We start from the raw sequence: 25,884 nt of genomic DNA, 5'->3' as shown, positions 1-25,884 counted from the left end.
CAACTGGTCTAGGAACAGTGGGTCAACTGGTCTAGGAACAGTGGGTTAACTGGTCTAGGAACAGTGGGTTAACTGGTCTAGAACAGTGGGTTAACTGGTCTAGGAACAGTGGGTTAACTGGTCTAGGAACAGTGGGTTAACTGGTCTAGGAACAGTGGGTTAACTGGTCTAGGAACAGTGGGTTAACTGGTCTAGGAACAGTGGGTTAACTGGTCTAGGAACAGTGGGTTAACTGGTCTAGGAACAGTGGGTTAACTGGTCTAGGAACAGTGGGTTAACTGGTCTGGAACAGGGGCAGAACGACAGACTTGTACCTTGTCAGCTGTTTAGACAGGATGGACCGATGGACCAAAGACATGGATTGGACTTCGGTTTACACAACATCACGATCACAGTTGGACGGATGGATATTCTGTGGTCGACATTGAACACCTGTCAGCAAAACAGAGATATTTAAATTGCCCCCCCCCCTTCTCCTCTCTCTCCCAGGAGAAGAAGTCAGTACCGAAGTCTGTTTCCCTCAACACGGGTCTGTCCACGGCCATGTCTCTGGGCCTGAGGACCCTCTCCCATAGTGACTCCTATACCTGGGCCCAGAACAACAGCAGCAGTAGTGGAGGAGGAGGAGGAGGAGGAGGAGGAGGAGGAGGAGGAGGAGGAGGAGGTAGCCCCCCTGCTAAACCCTTCCTACCTCGGCAGAACTACGGAGGCAGTCTCAGTGCTCTCAACACAAACACAGAAAGCAACGCCGTGACCAATAAGATACAGTGTATGACTCAGGTAAGGGTGTGGGTTATATCGTATCCTGTTCTGGTCTAGTGCTGATCTAGAATCAGTTTTACTCTACTGGTACCCCCTGTATATAGCCTCCACATTGACTCTGTACTGGTACCCCCTGTATATAGCCTCCACATTGACTCTGTCCTGGTGCCCCCTGTATATAGCCTCCACATTGACTCTGTACTGGTACCCCCTGTATATAACCTCCACATTGACTCGGTACTGGTACCCCCTGTATATAGCCTCCACATTGACTCTGTACTGGTGCCCCCTGTATATAGCCTCCACATTGACTCTGTACTGGTACCCCCTGTATATAGCCTCCACATTGACTCTGTACCAGTACCCCTGTATATAGCCTCCACATTGACTCTGTACCAGTACCCCTGTATATAGCCTCCACATTGACTCTGTACTGGTACCCCCTGTATATAGCCTCCACATTGACTCTGTACCAGTACCCCTTTATATAGCCTCCACATTGACTCTGTACTGGTACCCCCTGTATATAGCCTCCATATTGACTCTGTACCAGTACCCCCTGTATATAGCCTCCACATTGACTCGGTACTGGTACCCCCTGTATATAACCTCCACACTGACGCGGTACAGGTACCCCCTGTATATAGCCTCCACATTGACTCTGTACTGGTACCCCTGTATATAGCCTCCACATTGACTCTGTACTGGTACCCCCTGTATATAGCCTCCACATTGACTCTGTACCAGTACCCCTGTATATAGCCTCCACATTGACTCTGTACCAGTACCCCCTGTATATAGCCTCCACATTGACTCTGTACCAGTACCCCTGTATATAGCCTCCACATTGACTCTGTACCAGTACCCCTGTATATAGCCTCCACATTGACTCTGTACCAGTACCCCTGTATATAGCCTCCACATTGACTCTGTACTGGTACCCCCTGTATATAGCCTCCACATTGACTCTGTACCAGTACCCTGTATATAGCCTCCACATTGACTCTGTACCAGTACCCCTGTATATAGCCTCCACATTGACTCTGTACCAGTACCCCTGTATATGGCCTCCACATTGACTCTGTACCAGTACCCCTGTATATAGCCTCCACATTGACTCTGTACTGGTACCCCCTGTATATAGCCTCCACATTGACTCTGTACCAGTACCCCTGTATATAGCCTCCACATTGACTCTGTACTGGTACCCCCTGTATATAGCCTCCACATTCACTCTGTACCAGTACCCCTGTATATAGCCTCCACATTGACTCTGTACCAGTACCCCTGTATATAGCCTCCACATTGACTCTGTACCAGTACCCCTGTATATAGCCTCCACATTGACTCTGTACCAGTACCCCCTGTATATAGCCTCCACATTGACTCTGTACCAGTACCCCTGTATATAGCCTCCACATTGACTCTGTACCGGTACCCCTGTATATAGCCTCCACATTGACTCTGTACCAGTACCCCTGTATATAGCCTCCACATTGACTCTGTACCAGTACCCCTGTATATGGCCTCCACATTGACTCTGTACCAGTACCCCCTGTATATAGCCTCCACATTGACTCTGTACTGGTACCCCCTGTATTTAGCCTCCACATTGACTCTGTACCAGTACCCCTGTATATAGCCTCCACATTGACTCTGTACTGGTACCCCCTGTATATAGCCTCCACATTCACTCTGTACCAGTACCCCTGTATATAGCCTCCACATTGACTCTGTACCAGTACCCCTGTATATAGCCTCCACATTGACTCTGTACCAGTACCCCTGTATATAGCCTCCACATTGACTCTGTACCAGTACCCCTGTATATAGCCTCCACATTGACTCTGTACCAGTACCCCTGTATATAGCCTCCACATTGACTCTGTACCAGTACCCTGTATATAGCCTCCACATTGACTCTGTACCAGTACCCTGTATATAGCCTCCACATTGACTCTGTACCAGTACCCCTGTATATAGCCTCCACATTGACTCTGTACCAGTACCCCTGTATATAGCCTCCACATTGACTCTGTACCAGTACCCTGTATATAGCCTCCACATTGACTCTGTACCAATACCCCTGTATATAGCCTCCACATTGACTCTGTACCAGTACCCCTGTATATAGCCTCCACATTGACTCTGTACCCGTACCCTGTATATAGCCTCCACATTGACTCTGTACCAGTACCCTGTATATAGCCTCCACATTGACTCTGTACCAGTACCCCTGTATATAGCCTCCACACTGACTCTGTACCAGTACCCCTGTATATAGCCTCCACATTGACTCTGTACCAGTACCCCTGTATATAGCCTCCACATTGACTCTGTACCAGTACCCCTGTATATAGCCTCCACATTGACTCTGTACCAGTACCCCTGTATATAGCCTCCACATTGACTCTGTACCAGTACCCCTGTATATAGCCTCCACATTGACTCTGTACCAGTACCCCTGTATATAGCCTCCACATTGACTCTGTACCAGTACCCCTGTATATAGTCTCCACATTGACTCTGTACCAGTACCCCTGTATATAGCCTCCACATTGACTCTGTACCAGTACCCTGTATATAGCCTCCACATTGACTCTGTACCAGTACCCCTGTATATAGCCTCCACATTGACTCTGTACCAGTACCCCCTGTATATAGCCTCCACATTGACTCTGTACCAGTACCCTGTATATAGCCTCCACATTGACTCTGTACCAGTACCCCTGTATATAGCCTCCACATTGACTCTGTACCAGTACCCCTGTATATAGCCTCCACATTGACTCTGTACCAGTACCCCCTGTATATAGCCTCCACATTGACTCTGTACCAGTACCCCTGTATATAGCCTCCACATTGACTCTGTACCAGTACCCCTGTATATAACCTCCACATTGACTCTGTACCAGTACCCCTGTATATAGCCTCCACATTGACTCTGTACCAGTACCCCTGTATATAGCCTCCACATTGAATCTGTACCAGTACCCCTGTATATAGCCTCCACATTGACTCTGTACCAGTACCCCTGTATATAGCCTCCACATTGACTCTGTACCAGTACCCCTGTATATAGCCTCCACATTGACTCTGTACCAGTACCCCTGTATATAGCCTCCACATTGACTCTGTACCAGTACCCTGTATATAGCCTCCACATTGACTCTGTACCAGTACCCCTGTATATAGCCTCCACATTGACTCTGTACCAGTACCCCTGTATATAGCCTCCACATTGACTCTGTACCAGTACCCCTGTATATGGCCTCCACATTGACTCTGTACCAGTACCCCCTGTATATAGCCTCCACATTGACTCTGTACCGTACCCCTGTATTTAGCCTCCACATTGACTCTGTACCAGTACCCTGTATATAGCCTCCACATTGACTCTGTACCGGTACCCCCTGTATATAGCCTCCACATTGACTCTGTACCGGTACCCCTGTATATAGCCTCCACATTGACTCTGTACCAGTACCCCTGTATATAGCCTCCACATTGACTCTGTACCAGTACCCCTGTATATAGCCTCCACATTGACTCTGTACCAGTACCCCTGTATATAGCCTCCACATTGACTCTGTACCAGTACCCCTGTATATAGCCTCCACATTGACTCTGTACCAGTACCCCTGTATATAGCCTCCACATTGACTCTGTACCAGTACCCCTGTATATGGCCTCCACATTGACTCTGTACCAGTACCCCCTGTATATAGCCTCCACATTGACTCTGTACTGGTACCCCCTGTATTTAGCCTCCACATTGACTCTGTACCAGTACCCCTGTATATAGCCTCCACATTGACTCTGTACTGGTACCCCCTGTATATAGCCTCCACATTGACTCTGTACCAGTACCCCTGTATATAGCCTCCACATTGACTCTGTACCAGTACCCCTGTATATAGCCTCCACATTGACTCTGTACCAGTACCCCCTGTATATAGCCTCCACATTGACTCTGTACCAGTACCCCCTGTATATAGCCTCCACATTGACTCTGTACCAGTACCCCTGTATATAGCCTCCACATTGACTCTGTACCAGTACCCTGTATATAGCCTCCACATTGACTCTGTACCAGTACCCCTGTATATAGCCTCCACATTGACTCTGTACCAGTACCCCTGTATATAGCCTCCACATTGACTCTGTACCAGTACCCCTGTATATAGCCTCCACATTGACTCTGTACCAGTACCCTGTATATAGCCTCCACATTGACTCTGTACCAGTACCCCTGTATATAGCCTCCACATTGACTCTGTACCAGTACCCCTGTATATAGCCTCCACATTGACTCTGTACCAGTACCCCTGTATATAGCCTCCACATTGACTCTGTACCAGTACCCCTGTATATAGCCTCCACACTGACTCTGTACCAGTACCCCTGTATATAGCCTCCACATTGACTCTGTACCAGTACCCCCTGTATATAGCCTCCACTTTGACTCTGTACCAGTACCCCTGTATATATAGCCTCCACATTGACTCTGTACCAGTACCCCTGTATATAGCCTCCACATTGACTCTGTACCAGTACCCCTGTATATAGCCTCCACATTGACTCTGTACCAGTACCCCTGTATATAGCCTCCACATTGACTCTGTACCAGTACCCCTGTATATAGCCTCCACATTGACTCTGTACCAGTACCCCTGTATATAGCCTCCACATTGACTCTGTACCACTACCCCCTGTATATAGTCTCCACATTGACTCTGTACCACTACCCCCTGTATATAGCCTCCACATTGACTCTGTACCAGTACCCCCTGTATATAGCCTCCACATTGACTCTGTACCAGTACCCCTGTATATAGCCTCCACATTGACTCTGTACCAGTACCCCTGTATATAGCCTCCACATTGACTCTGTACCAGTACCCTGTATATAGCCTCCACATTGACTCTGTACCAGTACCCCTGTATATAGCCTCCACATTGACTCTGTACCAGTACCCCTGTATATAGCCTCCACATTGACTCTGTACCAGTACCCCTGTATATAGCCTCCACATTGACTCTGTACCAGTACCCCTGTATATAGCCTCCACATTGACTCTGTACCAGTACCCCTGTATATAGCCTCCACATTGACTCTGTACCAGTACCCCTGTATATAGCCTCCACATTGACTCTGTACCAGTACCCTGTATATAGCCTCCACATTGACTCTGTACCAGTACCCCTGTATATAGCCTCCACATTGACTCTGTACCAGTACCCCTGTATATAGCCTCCACATTGACTCTGTACCAGTACCCCTGTATATAGCCTCCACACTGACTCTGTACCAGTACCCCTGTATATAGCCTCCACATTGACTCTGTACCAGTACCCCCTGTATATAGCCTCCACATTGACTCTGTACCAGTACCCCTGTATATAGCCTCCACATTGACTCTGTATCAGTACCCCTGTATATAGCCTCCACATTGACTCTGTACCAGTACCCTGTATATAGCCTCCACATTGACTCTGTACCAGTACCCTGTATATAGCCTCCACATTGACTCTGTACCAGTACCCCTGTATATAGCCTCCACATTGACTCTGTACCAGTACCCCTGTATATAGCCTCCACATTGACTCTGTACCAGTACCCTGTATATAGCCTCCACATTGACTCTGTACCAGTACCCCTGTATATAGCCTCCACATTGACTCTGTACCAGTACCCCTGTATATAGCCTCCACATTGACTCTGTACCAGTACCCTGTATATAGCCTCCACATTGACTCTGTACCAGTACCCTGTATATAGCCTCCACATTGACTCTGTACCAGTACCCCTGTATATAGCCTCCACATTGACTCTGTACCAGTACCCTGTATATAGCCTCCACATTGACTCTGTACCAGTACCCCTGTATATAGCCTCCACATTGACTCTGTACCAGTACCCCTGTATATAGCCTCCACATTGACTCTGTACCAGTACCCCTGTATATAGCCTCCACACTGACTCTGTACCAGTACCCTGTATATAGCCTCCACATTGACTCTGTACCAGTACCCCTGTATATAGCCTCCACTTTGACTCTGTACCAGTACCCCCTGTATATAGCCTCCACATTGACTCTGTACCAGTACCCCTGTATATAGCCTCCACATTGACTCTGTACCAGTACCCCTGTATATAGCCTCCACATTGACTCTGTACCAGTACCCCTGTATATAGCCTCCACATTGACTCTGTACCAGTACCCCTGTATATAGCCTCCACATTGACTCTGTACCAGTACCCCCTGTATATAGCCTCCACATTGACTCTGTACCAGTACCCCTGTATATAGCCTCCACATTGACTCTGTACCAGTACCCTGTATATAGCCTCCACATGGAATCTGTACCAGTACCCCTGTATATAGCCTCCACATTGACTCTGTATATAGCTGTACCAGTACCCCTGTATATAGCCTCCACATTGACTCTGTACCAGTACCCCTGTATATAACCTCCACATTGACTCTGTACCAGTACCCCTGTATATAGCCTCCACATTGACTCTGTACCAGTACCCTGTATATAGCCTCCACATTGACTCTGTACCAGTACCCTGTATATAGCCTCCACATTGACTCTGTACCAGTACCCCTGTATATAGCCTCCACATTGACTCTGTACCAGTACCCCTGTATATAGCCTCCACATTGACTCTGTACCAGTACCCTGTATATAGCCTCCACATTGACTCTGTACCAGTACCCCTGTATATAGCCTCCACATTGACTCTGTACCGGTACCCCCTGTATATAGCCTCCACATTGACTCTGTACCACTACCCCCTGTATATAGTCTCCACATTGACTCTGTACCACTACCCCCTGTATATAGCCTCCACATTGACTCTGTACCAGTACCCCTGTATATAGCCTCCACATTGACTCTGTACCAGTACCCCCTGTATATAGCCTCCACATTGACTTTGTACCAGTACCCCCTGTATATAGCCTCCACATTGACTCTGTACCAGTACCCCTGTATATAGCCTCCACATTGACTCTGTACCACTACCCCCTGTATATAGCCTCCACATTGACTCTGTACCAGTACCCCTGTATATAGCCTCCACATTGACTCTGTACCACTACCCCTGTATATAGTCTCCACATTGACTCTGTACCAGTACCCTGTATATAGCCTCCACATTGACTCTGTACCAGTACCCCTGTATATAGCCTCCACATTGACTCTGTACCAGTACCCCTGTATATAGCCTCCACATTGACTCTGTACCAGTACCCCCTGTATATAGCCTCCACATTGACTCTGTACCAGTACCCTGTATATAGCCTCCACATTGACTCTGTACCAGTACCCTGTATATAGCCTCCACATTGACTCTGTACCAGTACCCTGTATATAGCCTCCACATTGACTCTGTACCAGTACCCTGTATATAACCTCCACATTGACTCTGTACCAGTACCCTGTATATAGCCTCCACATTGACTCTGTACCAGTACCCCTGTATATAGCCTCCACATTGACTCTGTACCAGTACCCCTGTATATAGCCTCCACATTGACTCTGTACCAGTACCCCTGTATATAGCCTCCACATTGACTCTGTACCAGTACCCCTGTATATAGCCTCCACATTGACTCTGTACCAGTACCCCCTGTATATAGCCTCCACATTGACTCTGTACCAGTACCCCTGTATATAGCCTCCACATTGACTCTGTACCAGTACCCCTGTATATAGCCTCCACATTGACTCTGTACCAGTACTCCCTGTATATAGCCTCCACATTGACTCTGTACCAGTACCCTGTATATAGCCTCCACATTGACTCTGTACCAGTACCCCTGTATATAGCCTCCACATTGACTCTGTACCAGTACCCCTGTATATAGCCTCCACATTGACTCTGTACCAGTACCCCTGTATATAGCCTCCACATTGACTCTGTACCAGTACCCCTGTATATAGCCTCCACATTGACTCTGTACCAGTACCCCTGTATATAGCTTCCACATTGACTCTGTACCAGTACCCCTGTATATAGCCTCCACATTGACTCTGTACCAGTACCCCTGTATATAGCCTCCACATTGACTCTGTACTAGTACCCCCTGTATATAGCCTCCACATTGACTCTGTACCAGTACCCCTGTATATAGCCTCCACATTGACTCTGTACCAGTACCCCTGTATATAGTCTCCACATTGACTCTGTACCAGTACCCCTGTATATAGCCTCCACATTGACTCTGTACCAGTACCCCCTGTATATAGCCTCCACATTGACTCTGTACTAGTACCCCCTGTATATAGCCTCCACATTGACTCTGTACTAGTACCCCTGTATATAGCCTCCACATTGACTCTGTACTAGTACCCCCTGTATATAGCCTCCACATTGACTCTGTACTAGTACCCCCTGTATATAGCCTCCACATTGACTCTGTACTAGTACCCCCTGTATATAGCCTCCACATTGACTCTGTACTAGTACCCCCTGTATATAGCCTCCACATTGACTCTGTACCAGTACCCCTGTATATAGTCTCCACATTGACTCTGTACCAGTACCCCTGTATGGAGCCTCCACATTGACTCTGTACCAGTACCCCCTGTATATAGCCTCTACATTGACTCTGTACCAGTACCCCTGTATGGAGCCTCCACATTGACTCTGTACCAGTACCCCTGTATATAGTCTCCACATTGACTCTGTACCAGTACCCCTGTATATAGCCTCCACATTGACTCTGTACCAGTACCCCTGTATATAGTCTCCACATTGACTCTGTACCAGTACCCCTGTATATAGCCTCCACATTGACTCTGTACCAGTACCCCCTGTATATAGCCTCCACATTGACTCTGTACTAGTACCCCCTGTATATAGCCTCCACATTGACTCTGTACTAGTACCCCTGTATATAGCCTCCACATTGACTCTGTACTAGTACCCCCTGTATATAGCCTCCACATTGACTCTGTACCAGTACCCCTGTATATAGTCTCCACATTGACTCTGTACCAGTACCCCTGTATATAGCCTCCACATTGACTCTGTACCAGTACCCCTGTATATAGCCTCCACATTGACTCTGTACTAGTACCCCTGTATATAGCCTCCACATTGACTCTGTACTAGTACCCCTGTATATAGCTCTCCACATTGACTCTGTACTAGTACCCTGTATATAGCCTCCACATTGACTCTGTACTAGTACCCCTGTATATAGCCTCCACATTGACTCTGTACTAGTACCCCCTGTATATAGCCTCTACATTGACTCTGTACTAGTACCCCCTGTATATAGCCTCCACATTGACTCTGTACCAGTACCCCTGTATATAGCCTCCACATGGACTCTGTACCAGTACCCCTGTATATAGCCTCCACATTGACTCTGTACCAGTACCCCTGTATATAGCCTCCACATTGACTCTGTACCAGTACCCCCTGTATATAGCCTCCACATTGACTCGGTACCAGTACCCCTGTATATAGCCTCCACATTGACTCTGTACCAGTACCCCTGTATATAGCCTCCACATTGACTCTGTACCAGTACCCCTGTATATAGCCTCCACATTGACTCTGTACCAGTACCCCTGTATATAGCCTCCACATTGACTCTGTACCAGTACCCCTGTATATAGCCTCCACATTGACTCTGTACCAGTACCCCTGTATATAGCCTCCACATTGACTCTGTACCAGTACCCCTGTATATAGCCTCCACATTGACTCTGTACCAGTACCCCTGTATATAGCCTCCACATTGACTCTGTACCAGTACCCCTGTATATAGCCTCCACATTGACTCTGTACCAGTACCCCTGTATATAGCCTCCACATTGACTCTGTACCAGTACCCCTGTATATAGCCTCCACATTGACTCTGTACCAGTACCCCTGTATATAGCCTCCACATTGACTCTGTACCAGTACCCCTGTATATAGCCTCCACACTGACTCTGTACCAGTACCCCTGTATATAGCCTCCACATTGACTCTGTACCAGTACCCCCTGTATATAGCCTCCACTTTGACTCTGTACCAGTACCCCCTGTATATAGCCTCCACATTGACTCTGTACCAGTACCCCTGTATATAGCCTCCACATTGACTCTGTACCAGTACCCCTGTATATAGCCTCCACATTGACTCTGTACCAGTACCCTGTATATAGCCTCCACATTGACTCTGTACCAGTACCCCTGTATATAGCCTCCACATTGACTCTGTACCAGTACCCCTGTATATAGCCTCCACATTGACTCTGTACCAGTACCCCTGTATATAGCCTCCACATTGACTCTGTACCAGTACCCCTGTATATAGCCTCCACATGGAATCTGTACCAGTACCCCTGTATATAGCCTCCACATTGACTCTGTACCAGTACCCTGTATATAGCCTCCACATTGACTCTGTACCAGTACCCCTGTATATACCTCCACATTGACTCTGTACCAGTACCCTGTATATAGCCTCCACATTGACTCTGTACCAGTACCCCTGTATATAGCCTCCACATTGACTCTGTACCAGTACCTGTATATAGCCTCCACATTGACTCTGTACCAGTACCCCTGTATATAGCCTCCACATTGACTCTGTACCAGTACCCTGTATATAGCCTCCACATTGACTCTGTACCAGTACCCCTGTATATAGCCTCCACATTGACTCTGTACCAGTACCCCTGTATATAGCCTCCACATTGACTCTGTACCACTACCCCTGTATATAGCCTCCACATTGACTCTGTACCACTACCCCTGTATATAGCTCCACATTGACTCTGTACCACTACCCCTGTATATAGCCTCCACATTGACTCTGTACCAGTACCCCTGTATATAGCCTCCACATTGACTCTGTACCAGTACCCCTGTATATAGCCTCCACATTGACTCTGTACCAGTACCCCTGTATATAGCCTCCACATTGACTCTGTACCAGTACCCCTGTATATAGCCTCCACATTGACTCTGTACCACTACCCCTGTATATAGCCTCCACATTGACTCTGTACCAGTACCCCTGTATATAGCCTCCACATTGACTCTGTACCAGTACCCCTGTATATAGCCTCCACATTGACTCTGTACCAGTACCCCTGTATATAGCCTCCACATTGACTCTGTACCAGTACCCTGTATATAGCCTCCACATTGACTCTGTACCAGTACCCCTGTATATAGCCTCCACATTGACTCTGTACCAGTACCCCTGTATATAGCCTCCACATTGACTCTGTACCAGTACCCCTGTATATAGCCTCCACATTGACTCTGTACCAGTACCCCTGTATATAGCCTCCACATTGACTCTGTACCAGTACCCCTGTATATAGCCTCCACATTGACTCTGTACCAGTACCCCTGTATATAACCTCCACATTGACTCTGTACCAGTACCCCTGTATATAGCCTCCACATTGACTCTGTACCAGTACCCTGTATATAGCCTCCACATTGACTCTGTACCAGTACCCTGTATATAGCCTCCACATTGACTCTGTACCAGTACCCCTGTATATAGCCTCCACATTGACTCTGTACCAGTACCCCTGTATATAGCCTCCACATTGACTCTGTACCAGTACCCCTGTATATAGCCTCCACATTGACTCTGTACCAGTACCCCTGTATATAGCCTCCACATTGACTCTGTACCAGTACCCCTGTATATAGCCTCCACATTGACTCTGTACCAGTACTCCCTGTATATAGCCTCCACATTGACTCTGTACCAGTACCCCTGTATATAGCCTCCACATTGACTCTGTACCAGTACCCCTGTATATAGCCTCCGCATTGACTCTGTACCAGTACCCCTGTATATAGCCTCCACATTGACTCTGTACCAGTACCCCTGTATATAGCTCTCCACATTGACTCTGTACCAGTACCCCTGTATATAGCCTTCCACATTGACTCTGTACCAGTACCCCTGTATATAGCCTCCACATTGACTCTGTACCAGTACCCCTGTATATAGCCTCCACATTGACTCTGTACCAGTACCCTGTATATAGCCTCCACATTGACTCTGTACCAGTACCCCTGTATATAGCCTCCACATTGACTCTGTACCAGTACCCTGTATATAGCCTCCACATTGACTCTGTACCAGTACCCCTGTATATAGCCTCCACATTGACTCTGTACCAGTACCCCTGTATATAGCCTCCACATTGACTCTGTACTAGTACCCCTGTATATAGCCTCCACATTGACTCTGTACTAGTACCCCTGTATATAGCCTCCACATTGACTCTGTACTAGTACCCCTGTATATAGCCTCCACATTGACTCTGTACTAGTACCCCTGTATATAGCCTCCACATTGACTCTGTACTAGTACCCCTGTATATAGCCTCCACATTGACTCTGTACTAGTACCCCTGTATATAGCCTCCACATTGACTCTGTACCAGTACCCCTGTATATAGCCTCCACATTGACTCTGTACCAGTACCCTGTATATAGCCTCCACATTGACTCTGTACCAGTACCCCTGTATATAGCCTCCACATTGACTCTGTACCAGTACCCCTGTATATAGCCTCCACATTGACTCTGTACCAGTACCCCTGTATATAGCCTCCACATTGACTCTGTACCCAGTACCCTGTATATAGCCTCCACATTGACTCTGTACCAGTACCCTGTATATAACCTCCACATTGACTCTGTACCAGTACCCCTGTATATAGCCTCCACATTGACTCTGTACCAGTACCCCTGTATATAGCCTCCACATTGACTCTGTACCAGTACCCTGTATATAGCCTCCACATTGACTCTGTACCAGTACCCCTGTATATAGCCTCCACATTGACTCTGTACCAGTACCCCTGTATATAGCCTCCACATTGACTCTGTACCAGTACCCCTGTATATAGCCTCCACATTGACTCTGTACCAGTACCCCCTGTATATAGCCTCCACATTGACTCTGTACCAGTACCCCTGTATATAACCTCCACATTGACTCTGTACCAGTACCCCTGTATATAGCCTCCACATTGACTCTGTACCAGTACCCCTGTATATAGCCTCCACATTGACTCTGTACCAGTACCCCTGTATATAGCCTCCACATTGACTCTGTACCAGTACCCCTGTATATAGCCTCCACATTGACTCTGTACCAGTACCCCTGTATATAGCCTCCACATTGACTCTGTACCAGTACCCCTGTATATAGCCTCCACATTGACTCTGTACCAGTACCCCTGTATATAGCCTCCACATTGACTCTGTACCAGTACCCCTGTATATAGCCTCCACATTGACTCTGTACCAGTACCCCTGTATATAGCCTCCACATTGACTCTGTACCAGTACCCCTGTATATAGCCTCCACATTGACTCTGTACCAGTACCCTGTATATAGCCTCCACATTGACTCTGTACCAGTACCCCTGTATATAGCCTCCACATTGACTCTGTACCAGTACCCCTGTATATAGCCTCCACATTGACTCTGTACCAGTACCCCTGTATATAGCCTCCACATTGACTCTGTACCAGTACCCTGTATATAGCCTCCACATTGACTCTGTACCAGTACCCCTGTATATAGCCTCCACATTGACTCTGTACCAGTACCCTGTATATAGCCTCCACATTGACTCTGTACCAGTACCCTGTATATAGCCTCCACATTGACTCTGTACCAGTACCCTGTATATAGCCTCCACATTGACTCTGTACCAGTACCCCTGTATATAGCCTCCACATTGACTCTGTACTAGTACCCCTGTATATAGCCTCCACATTGACTCTGTACTAGTACCCCTGTATATAGCCTCCACATTGACTCTGTACTAGTACCCCTGTATATAGCCTCCACATTGACTCTGTACTAGTACCCCTGTATATAGCCTCCACATTGACTCTGTACCAGTACCCCTGTATATAGCCTCCACATTGACTCTGTACCAGTACCCCTGTATATAGCCTCCACATTGACTCTGTACCAGTACCCCTGTATATAGCCTCCACATTGACTCTGTACCAGTACCCCTGTATATAGCCTCCACATTGACTCTGTACCAGTACCCCTGTATATAGCCTCCACATTGACTCTGTACCAGTACCCCTGTATATAGCCTCCACATTGACTCTGTACCAGTACCCCTGTATATAACCTCCACATTGACTCTGTACCAGTACCCCTGTATATAGCCTCCACATTGACTCTGTACCAGTACCCCTGTATATAACCCTCCACATTGACTCTGTACCAGTACCCCTGTATATAGCCTCCACATTGACTCTGTACCAGTACCCCTGTATATAGCCTCCACATTGACTCTGTACCAGTACCCCTGTATATAGCCTCCACATTGACTCTGTACCAGTACCCCTGTATATAGCCTCCACATTGACTCTGTACCAGTACCCCTGTATATAGCCTCCACATTGACTCTGTACCAGTACCCCTGTATATAGCCTCCACATTGACTCTGTACCAGTACCCCTGTATATAGCCTCCACATTGACTCTGTACCAGTACCCCTGTATATAGCCTCCACATTGACTCTGTACCAGTACCCCTGTATATAGCCTCCACATTGACTCTGTACCAGTACCCCTGTATATAGCCTCCACATTGACTCTGTACCAGTACCCTGTATATAGCCTCCACATTGACTCTGTACCAGTACCCTGTATATAGCCTCCACATTGACTCTGTACCAGTACCCCTGTATATAGCCTCCACATTGACTCTGTACCAGTACCCCTGTATATAGCCTCCACATTGACTCTGTACCAGTACCCCTGTATATAGCCTCCACATTGACTCTGTACCAGTACCCTGTATATAGCCTCCACATTGACTCTGTACCAGTACCCCTGTATATAGCCTCCACATTGACTCTGTACCAGTACCCCTGTATATAGCCTCCACATTGACTCTGTACCAGTACCCCTGTATATAGCCTCCACATTGACTCTGTACCAGTACCCCTGTATATAGCCTCCACATTGACTCTGTACCAGTACCCCTGTATATAGCCTCCACATTGACTCTGTACCAGTACCCCTGTATATAGCCTCCACATTGACTCTGTACCAGTACCCTGTATATAGCCTCCACATTGACTCTGTACCAGTACCCTGTATATAACCTCCACATTGACTCTGTACCAGTACCCCTGTATATAGCCTCCACATTGACTCTGTACCAGTACCCCTGTATATAGCCTCCACATTGACTCTGTACCAGTACCCCCTGTATATAGCCTCCACATTGACTCTGTACCAGTACCCCTGTATATAGCCTCCACATTGACTCTGTACCAGTACCCCTGTATATAGCCTCCACATTGACTCTGTACCAGTACCCCTGTATATAACCTCCACATTGACTCTGTACCAGTACCCCTGTATATAGCCTCCACATTGACTCTGTACCAGTACCCCTGTATATAGCCTCCACATTGACTCTGTACCAGTACCCCTGTATATAGCCTCCACATTGACTCTGTACCAGTACCCCTGTATATAGCCTCCACATTGACTCTGTACCAGTACCCCCTGTATATAGCCTCCACATTGACTCTGTACCGGTACCCTGTATATAGCCTCCACATTGACTCTGTACCAGTACCCCTGTATATAGCCTCCACATTGACTCTGTACCAGTACCCCTGTATATAGCCTCCACATTGACTCTGTACCAGTACCCTGTATATAGCCTCCACATTGACTCTGTACCAGTACCCCTGTATATAGCCTCCACATTGACTCTGTACCGGTACCCCTGTATATAGCCTCCACATTGACTCTGTACCGTAATACCCTGTATATAACCTCCACATTGACTCTGTACCAGTACCCCTGTATATAGCCTCCACATTGACTCTGTACCAGTACCCCTGTATATAGCCTCCACATTGACTCTGTACCAGTACCCCTGTATATAGCCTCCACATTGACTCTGTACCAGTACCCTGTATATAGCCTCCACATTGACTCTGTACCAGTACCCCTGTATATAGCCTCCACATTGACTCTGTACCAGTACCCCTGTATATAGCCTCCACATTGACTCTGTACCAGTACCCCTGTATATAGCCTCCACATTGACTCTGTACCAGTACCCCTGTATATAGCCTCCACATTGACTCTGTACCAGTACCCCTGTATATAGCCTCCACATTGACTCTGTACCAGTACCCCTGTATATAGCCTCCACATTGACTCTGTACCAGTACCCCTGTATATAGCCTCCACATTGACTCTGTACCAGTACCCCTGTATATAGCCTCCACATTGACTCTGTACCAGTACCCTGTATATAGCCTCCACATTGACTCTGTACCAGTACCCCTGTATATAGCCTCCACATTGACTCTGTACCAGTACCCCTGTATATAGCCTCCACATTGACTCTGTACCAGTACCCCTGTATATAGCCTCCACATTGACTCTGTACCAGTACCCCTGTATATAGCCTCCACATTGACTCTGTACCAGTACCCCTGTATATAGCCTCCACATTGACTCTGTACCAGTACCCCTGTATATAGCCTCCACATTGACTCTGTACCAGTACCCCTGTATATAGCCTCCACATTGACTCTGTACCAGTACCCCTGTATATAGCCTCCACATTGACTCTGTACCAGTACCCCTGTATATAGCCTCCACATTGACTCTGTACCAGTACCCCTGTATATAGCCTCCACATTGACTCTGTACCAGTACCCCTGTATATAGCCTCCACATTGACTCTGTACCAGTACCCTGTATATAGCCTCCACATTGACTCTGTACCAGTACCCCTGTATATAGCCTCCACATTGACTCTGTACCAGTACCCTGTATATAGCCTCCACATTGACTCTGTACCAGTACCCCTGTATATAGCCTCCACATTGACTCTGTACCAGTACCCCTGTATATAGCCTCCACATTGACTCTGTACCAGTACCCCTGTATATAACCTCCACATTGACTCTGTACCAGTACCCTGTATATAGCCTCCACATTGACTCTGTACCAGTACCCCTGTATATAGCCTCCACATTGACTCTGTACCAGTACCCCTGTATATAGCCTCCACATTGACTCTGTACCGGTACCCCTGTATATAGCCTCCACATTGACTCTGTACCAGTAACCCCTGTATATAGCCTCCACATTGACTCTGTACCGGTACCCCTGTATATAGCCTCCACATTGACTCTGTACCAGTACCCCTGTATATAGCCTCCACATTGACTCTGTACCAGTACCCCTGTATATAGCCTCCACATTGACTCTGTACCAGTACCCCTGTATATAGCCTCCACATTGACTCTGTACCGGTACCCCTGTATATAGCCTCCACATTGACTCTGTACCAGTACCCCCTGTATATAACCTCCACATTGACTCTGTACCAGTACCCCCTGTATATAGCCTCCACATTGACTCTGTACCGGTACCCCTGTATATAGCCTCCACATTGACTCTGTACTGGTACCCCCTGTATATAGCCTCCACATTGACTCTGTACCAGTACCCCTGTATATAGCCTCCACATTGACTCTGTACCGGTACCCCTGTATATAGCCTCCACATTGACTCTGTACCAGTACCCCTGTATATAGCCTCCACATTGACTCTGTACCAGTACCCCTGTATATAGACTCCACATTGACTCTGTACCAGTACCCCTGTATATAGACTCCACATTGACTCTGTACTAGTACCCCTGTATATAGCCTCCACATTGACTCTGTACCAGTACCCCCTGTATATATCCTCCACACTGACTCTGTACCAGTACCCCCTGTATATAGCCTCCATATTGACTCTGTACCAGTACCCCTGTATATAGCCTCCACATTGACTCTGTACCAGTACCCCTGTATATAGCCTCCATATTGACTCTGTACCAGTACCCCTGTATATAGCCTCCACATTGACTCTGTACCAGTACCCTGTATATAGCCTCCACATTGACTCTGTACCAGTACCCCTGTATATAGCCTCCACATTGACTCTGTACCAGTACCCCTGTATATAGCCTCCACATTGACTCTGTACCAGTACCCCTGTATATAGCCTCCATATTGACTCTGTACCAGTACCCCTGTATATAGCCTCCACATTGACTCTGTACCAGTACCCCTGTATATAGCCTCCACATTGACTCTGTACCAGTACCCCTGTATATAGCCTCCACATTGACTCTGTACCAGTACCCCTGTATATAACCTCCACATTGACTCTGTACCAGTACCCCTGTATATAGCCTCCACATTGACTCTGTACCAGTACCCCTGTATATAGCCTCCATATTGACTCTGTACCAGTACCCCTGTATATAGCCTCCACATTGACTCTGTACCAGTACCCCTGTATATAGCCTCCACATTGACTCTGTACCAGTACCCCTGTATATAGCCTCCACATTGACTCTGTACCAGTACCCCTGTATATAGTCTCCACATTGACTCTGTACCAGTACCCCTGTATGGAGCCTCCACATTGACTCTGTACCAGTACCCCTGTATATAGCCTCCACATTGACTCTGTACCAGTACCCCTGTATATAGCCTCCACATTGACTCTGTACCAGTACCCCTGTATATAGCCTCCACATTGACTCTGTACCAGTACCCCTGTATATAGCCTCCACATTGACTCTGTACCAGTACCCCTGTATATAGCCTCCACATTGACTCTGTACCAGTACCCCTGTATGGAGCCTCCACATTGACTCTGTACCAGTACCCCTGTATATAGCCTCCACATTGACTCTGTACCAGTACCCCCTGTATATAGCCTCCACATTGACTCTGTACCAGTACCCCTGTATATAGCCTCCACATTGACTCTGTACCAGTACCCCTGTATATAGCCTCCACATTGACTCTGTACCAGTACCCCTGTATATAGCCTCCACATTGACTCTGTACCAGTACCCCTGTATATAGCCTCCACATTGACTCTGTACCAGTACCCCTGTATATAGCCTCCACATTGACTCTGTACCAGTACCCCTGTATATAGCCTCCACATTGACTCTGTACCAGTACCCCTGTATGGAGCCTCCACATTGACTCTGTACCAGTACCCCTGTATATAGCCTCCACATTGACTCTGTACCAGTACCCCCTGTATATAGCCTCCACATTGACTCTGTACCAGTACCCCTGTATATAGCCTCCACATTGACTCTGTACCAGTACCCCTGTATATAGCCTCCACATTGACTCTGTACCAGTACCCCTGTATATAGCCTCCACATTGACTCTGTACCAGTACCCCTGTATATAGCCTCCACATTGACTCTGTACCAGTACCCCTGTATATAGCTCCACATTGACTCTGTACCAGTACCCCTGTATATAGCCTCCACATTGACTCTGTACCAGTACCCCTGTATATAGCCTCCACATTGACTCTGTACCAGTACCCTGTATATAGCCTCCACATTGACTCTGTACCGTAATACCCTGTATATAGCCTCCACATTGACTCTGTACCAGTACCCCTGTATATAGCCTCCACATTGACTCTGTACCAGTACCCCTGTATATAGCCTCCACATTGACTCTGTACCAGTACCCCTGTATATAGCCTCCACATTGACTCTGTACCAGTACCCCTGTATATAGCCTCCACATTGACTCTGTACCAGTACCCCTGTATATAGCCTCCACATTGACTCTGTACCAGTACCCCTGTATATAGCCTCCACATTGACTCTGTACCAGTACCCCTGTATATAGCCTCCACATTGACTCTGTACCAGTACCCCTGTATATAGCCTCCACATTGACTCTGTACCAGTACCCCTGTATATAGCCTCCACATTGACTCTGTACCAGTACCCCTGTATATAGCCTCCACATTGACTCTGTACCAGTACCCCTGTATATAGCCTCCACATTGACTCTGTACCAGTACCCCTGTATATAGCCTCCACATTGACTCTGTACCGGTACCCCCTGTATATAGCCTCCACATTGACTCTGTACCAGTACCCCTGTATATAGCCTCCACATTGACTCTGTACCAGTACCCCTGTATATAGCCTCCACATTGACTCTGTACCAGTACCCCTGTATATAGCCTCCACATTGACTCTGTACCAGTACCCCTGTATATAGCCTCCACATTGACTCTGTACCAGTACCCCTGTATATAGCCTCCACATTGACTCTGTACCAGTACCCCTGTATATAGCCTCCACATTGACTCTGTACCAGTACCCCTGTATATAGCCTCCACATTGACTCTGTACCAGTACCCCTGTATATAGCCTCCACATTGACTCTGTACCAGTACCCCTGTATATAGCCTCCACATTGACTCTGTACCAGTACCCCTGTATGGAGCCGCGTTATTGTTATTTTTATTGTGTTACTTTTTATTATTACTTTTTAAAATTTTAGTCAACTTGGTAAATATTTTCAACAACTCTTCTTGAACTGTACTGTTGGTTAAGGGCTTGAAAGTAAAGCATTTCACGGTAAGGTCTACACTTGTTGTATTCGGTGTATGTGACAAATACAGTTAGATTTTATTATATGGACAGATCGTAGATCAGCGATTATACTCTGAGATGCTTTGTGGAAACGGGCAAAGAGGTACCTTTTCACCTCACATTTTTTGTCCAATCCCACCACTGTGCGTATTCATGAAGAGTCTCAGTACGAGTGTTGATCTAGGATCAGCTCTCCCCCCCGTTCATGTCATCTGATTCATCAGGATCTGAAAGGGACAATTGGTCCTAGATCAGCTGACATTACTGTTCTCCTCTCCTGTTGTTTCATCAGCAGGTCTAATTAGCTGACATTCGTGTCCTTCTTTCCCCAGTTATGTACGCCTCCACGAATCTCCAGGACCTTATCGATGGGAAGGAACCTGTCGTATATCGCCAACGAGGTGAGTTCCCCTTGTCTTACATACTTTACAACGAGGTGAGTTCCCGTGTCTTATCTACTTTACAATGAGGTGAGTTCCCGTGTCTTATCTACTTTACAACGAGGTGAGTTCCCGTGTCTTACATACTTTACAATGAGGTGAGTTCCCATGTCTTATCTACTTTACAATGAGGTGAGTTCCCGTGTCTTATCTACTTTACAATGAGGTGAGTTCCCGTGTCTTATCTACTTTACAATGAGGTGAGTTCCCGTGTCTTATCTACTTTACAATGAGGTGAGTTCCCGTGTCTTATCTACTTTACAATGAGGTGAGTTCCCGTGTCTTATCTACTTTACAACGAGGTGAGTTCCCGTTTCTTATCTACTTTACAATGAGGTGAGTTCCCGTGTCTTATCTACTTTACAATGAGGTGAGTTCCCATGTCTTATCTACTTTACAATGAGGTGAGTTCCCATGTCTTATCTACTTTACAATGAGGTGAGTTCCCATGTCTTACATACTTTACAACGAGGTGAGTTCCTGTGTCTTATCTACTTTACAATGAGGTGAGTTCCCGTGTCTTATCTACTTTACAATGAGGTGAGTTCCCGTGTCTTATCTACTTTACAACGAGGTGAGTTCCCATCCTACATACTTTACAATGAGGTGAGTTCCCATCCTACATACTTTACAACGAGGTGAGTTCCCATCCTACATACTTTACAATGAGGTGAGTTCCCGTGTCTTATCTACTTTACAATGAGGTGAGTTCCCATCCTACATACTTTACAATGAGGTGAGTTCCCATCCTACATACTTTACAACGAGGTGAGTTCCCATCCTACATACTTTACAATGAGGTGAGTTCCCATCCTACATACTTTACAATGAGGTGAGTTCCCGTGTCTTATCTACTTTACAATGAGGTGAGTTCCCTTGTCTTACATACTTTACAACGAGGTGAGTTCCCCTTGTCTTACATACTTTACAATGAGGTGAGTTCCCCTTGTCTTATCTACTTTACAACGAGGTGAGTTCCCCTTGTCTTACATACTTTACAATGAGGTGAGTTCCCCTTGTCTTATCTACTTTACAACGAGGTGAGTTCCCCTTGTCTTACATACTTTACAATGAGGTGAGTTCCCATCCTACATACTTTACAATGAGGTGAGTTCCCATCCTACATACTTTACAACGAGGTGAGTTCCCCTTGTCTTACATACTTTACAATGAGGTGAGTTCCCCTTGTCTTATCTACTTTACAATGAGGTGAGTTCCCCTTGTCTTATCTACTTTACAACGAGGTGAGTTCCCCTTGTCTTACATACTTTACAACGAGGTGAGTTCCCCTTGTCTTATCTACTTTACAATGAGGTGAGTTCCCCTTGTCTTATCTACTTTACAATGAGGTGAGTTCCCCATGTCTTACATACTTTACAACGAGGTGAGTTCCCCTTGTCTTATCTACTTTACAACGAGGTGAGTTCCCGTATCTTACATACCTTACAACGAGGTGAGTTCCTGTGTCTTATCTACTTTACAACGAGGTGAGTTCCCGTGTCTTATCTACTTTACAACGAGGTGAGTCCCCCATGTCTTATCTACTTTACAACAAGGTGAGTTCCCGTGTCTTACATACTTTACAATGAGGTGAGTTCCCATCCTACATACTTTACAATGAGGTGAGTTCCCCTTGTCTTACATACTTTACAATGAGGTGAGTTCCCATGTCTTATCTACTTTACAACGAGGTGAGTTCCCATGTCTTACATACTTTACAATGAGGTGAGTTCCCATCCTACATACTTTGCAACGAGGTGAGTTCCCGTGTCTTACTACTTTACAATGAGGTGAGTTCCCATCCTACATACTTTACAATGAGGTGAGTTCCCATCCTACATACTTTACAACGAGGTGAGTTCCCATCTTACATACTTTACAACGAGGTGAGTTCCCATGTCTTACATACTTTACAACGAGGTGAGTTCCCCTTGTCTTACATACTTTACAACGAGGTGAGTTCCCTTGTCTTATCTACTTTACAACGAGGTGAGTTCCCCTTGTCTTATCTACTTTACAATGAGGTGAGTTCCCCTTGTCTTATCTACTTTACAATGAGGTGAGTCCCCATGTCTTACACAATGAGGTGAGTTCCCATCCTACATACTTTACAATGAGGTGAGTTCCCATCCTTACATACTTTACAATGAGGTGAGTTCCCATCCTACATACTTTACAATGAGGTGAGTTCCCATCCTACATACTTTACAATGAGGTGAGTTCCCATCCTACATACTTTACAATGAGGTGAGTTCCCATTTACTTTACAATGAGGTGAGTTCCCATCCTACATACTTTACAATGAGGTGAGTTCCCATTGTCTTACATACTTTACAATGAGGTGAGTTCCCATCCTACATACTTTACAATGAGGTGAGTTCCCATCCTACATACTTTACAATGAGGTGAGTTCCCATCCTTACATACTTTACAATGAGGTGAGTTCCCATCCTACATACTTTACAATGAGGTGAGTTCCCCTTGTCTTACATACTTTACAATGAGGTGAGTTCCCATCCTACATACTTTACAATGAGGTGAGTTCCCATCCTTACATACTTTACAATGAGGTGAGTTCCCATCCTCCTTTACAATGAGGTGAGCTCCCATCCTACATACTTTACAATGAGGTGAGTTCCCCTACATACTTTACAATGAGGTGAGTTCCCATCCTACATACTTTACAATGAGGTGAGTTCCCCTACATACTTTACAATGAGGTGAGTTCCCATCCTTATCATACTTTACAACGAGGTGAGTTCCCCTTGTCTTACATACTTTACAATGAGGTGAGTTCCCATCCTACATACTTTACAATGAGGTGAGTTCCCATCCTACATACTTTACAATGAGGTGAGTTCCCATCCTACATACTTTACAATGAGGTGAGTTCCCATCCTACATACTTTACAATGAGGTGAGTTCCCATCCTACATACTTTACAATGAGGTGAGTTCCCATCCTACATACTTTACATAATATATATATAATAAATAATATATGCCATTTAGCAGACGCTTTTATCCAAAGCGACTTACAGTCATGTGTGCATACATTCTACGTATGGGTGGTCCCGGGGATTACCCTGGCGTCACAAGCGCCATGCTCTACCAACTGAGCTACAGAACCCCTACAATGAGGTGAGTTCCCCTTCTCTTACATACTTTACAATGAGGTGAGTTCCCATCCTACATACTTTACAACGAGGTGAGTTCCCCTTGTCTTACATACTTTACAATGAGGTGAGTTCCCATGTCTTACAGTAAATTAGGAAACCATGTTTGTGTGTGTAGTTGACCATCTCTCTTTCTTTCTCTCTCCCCTTTCTCTGTCTCTCCCTCCATCTCTCTCTTTCTCTCTCCCCTTTCTCTCTCTGTCTCTCCCTCCATCTCTCTCCCTCTCAGAAGCGTCACATAGAGTTGATAGAGCTGGAGAACGATGGGAAGGGGCTGGGCTTCGGCATTGTAGGGGGTCGATCCTCTGGAGTCCTGGTCAAAACCATCCTACCAAGTGGCCCTGCTGGACTGGTATGTCAGTCAATCAATCAATACAACATCAACTTAGTTTGATCAGCCAGTGAAATGTGACAAAGTCACACTGCTGGATAATATAGACATGAAACACACCGTAGGTTCAAACACGTTCTGACTTTGCCAGTGTCACCTTCAACCCCCGCTGTGTACGACAACCAGTCACTTGTGAATTGTCTTTAAATTACCGAGTTAGCTTTTTTTTTTTTATGTGACTTGCGAGGTCACCATGTCAAAGTAGAACACACAACAATCTGTAACAGTGATTACAAAGTGATGTAACATCCCTCCCCTCCCAGGACAAGCGTCTGCGTAGCGGAGACCACATCCTGCGTATCGAGGACACAGACCTGGCGGGCATGGGCAACGAGGAAGTGGCTCACGTTCTCCGCAACGCAGGGTCAAGGGTCAAACTGCTGATTGCTAGGGACGTCGCGGTCTCCACGGGAACCAACGACCTATCCCTCTCCTCTCCCCCGCTCCCTCTCCTCGCCCAGCAACAACAGAGGGTGGCCAGGATGGGCAAACAGGTATGTGTGGAGGGGAGAGGTAACCTGTAACTAGACTAGACAGAGCAGCTCTCCATAATGAGGAGATGACAACGCCTCAGGGATCCTAACCTGTATCTAGACTAGACAGAGCAGCTCTCCATAATGAGGAG

At 46.5% G+C, this 25,884-nt stretch overlaps 1 protein-coding gene across 1 annotated transcript in view; it reads left to right on the top strand.

Annotated features, from left to right (window-relative positions):
- The first annotated feature begins 685 nt into the window (after positions 1 to 685).
- The window catches only part of LOC124026747 (multiple PDZ domain protein-like), a 51,212-nt gene continuing 26,013 nt past the window's right edge, over positions 686 to 25,884 (top strand). Inside the window, exons 1-4 of the mRNA XM_046339500.1 lie at positions 686 to 780; positions 21,586 to 21,654; positions 25,098 to 25,220; positions 25,523 to 25,753. Of these exons, the coding sequence (XP_046195456.1) occupies positions 772 to 780; positions 21,586 to 21,654; positions 25,098 to 25,220; positions 25,523 to 25,753 (432 nt within the window). The 5' untranslated portion in view covers positions 686 to 771. The remainder of the gene's footprint in view (positions 781 to 21,585; positions 21,655 to 25,097; positions 25,221 to 25,522; positions 25,754 to 25,884) is intronic.

This window comes from Oncorhynchus gorbuscha, unplaced genomic scaffold (assembly GCF_021184085.1).
Source record: "Oncorhynchus gorbuscha isolate QuinsamMale2020 ecotype Even-year unplaced genomic scaffold, OgorEven_v1.0 Un_scaffold_2794, whole genome shotgun sequence".
NCBI lineage: Eukaryota > Metazoa > Chordata > Actinopteri > Salmoniformes > Salmonidae > Oncorhynchus > Oncorhynchus gorbuscha.
This window is presented reverse-complemented; position numbering and strand designations above follow the sequence as displayed.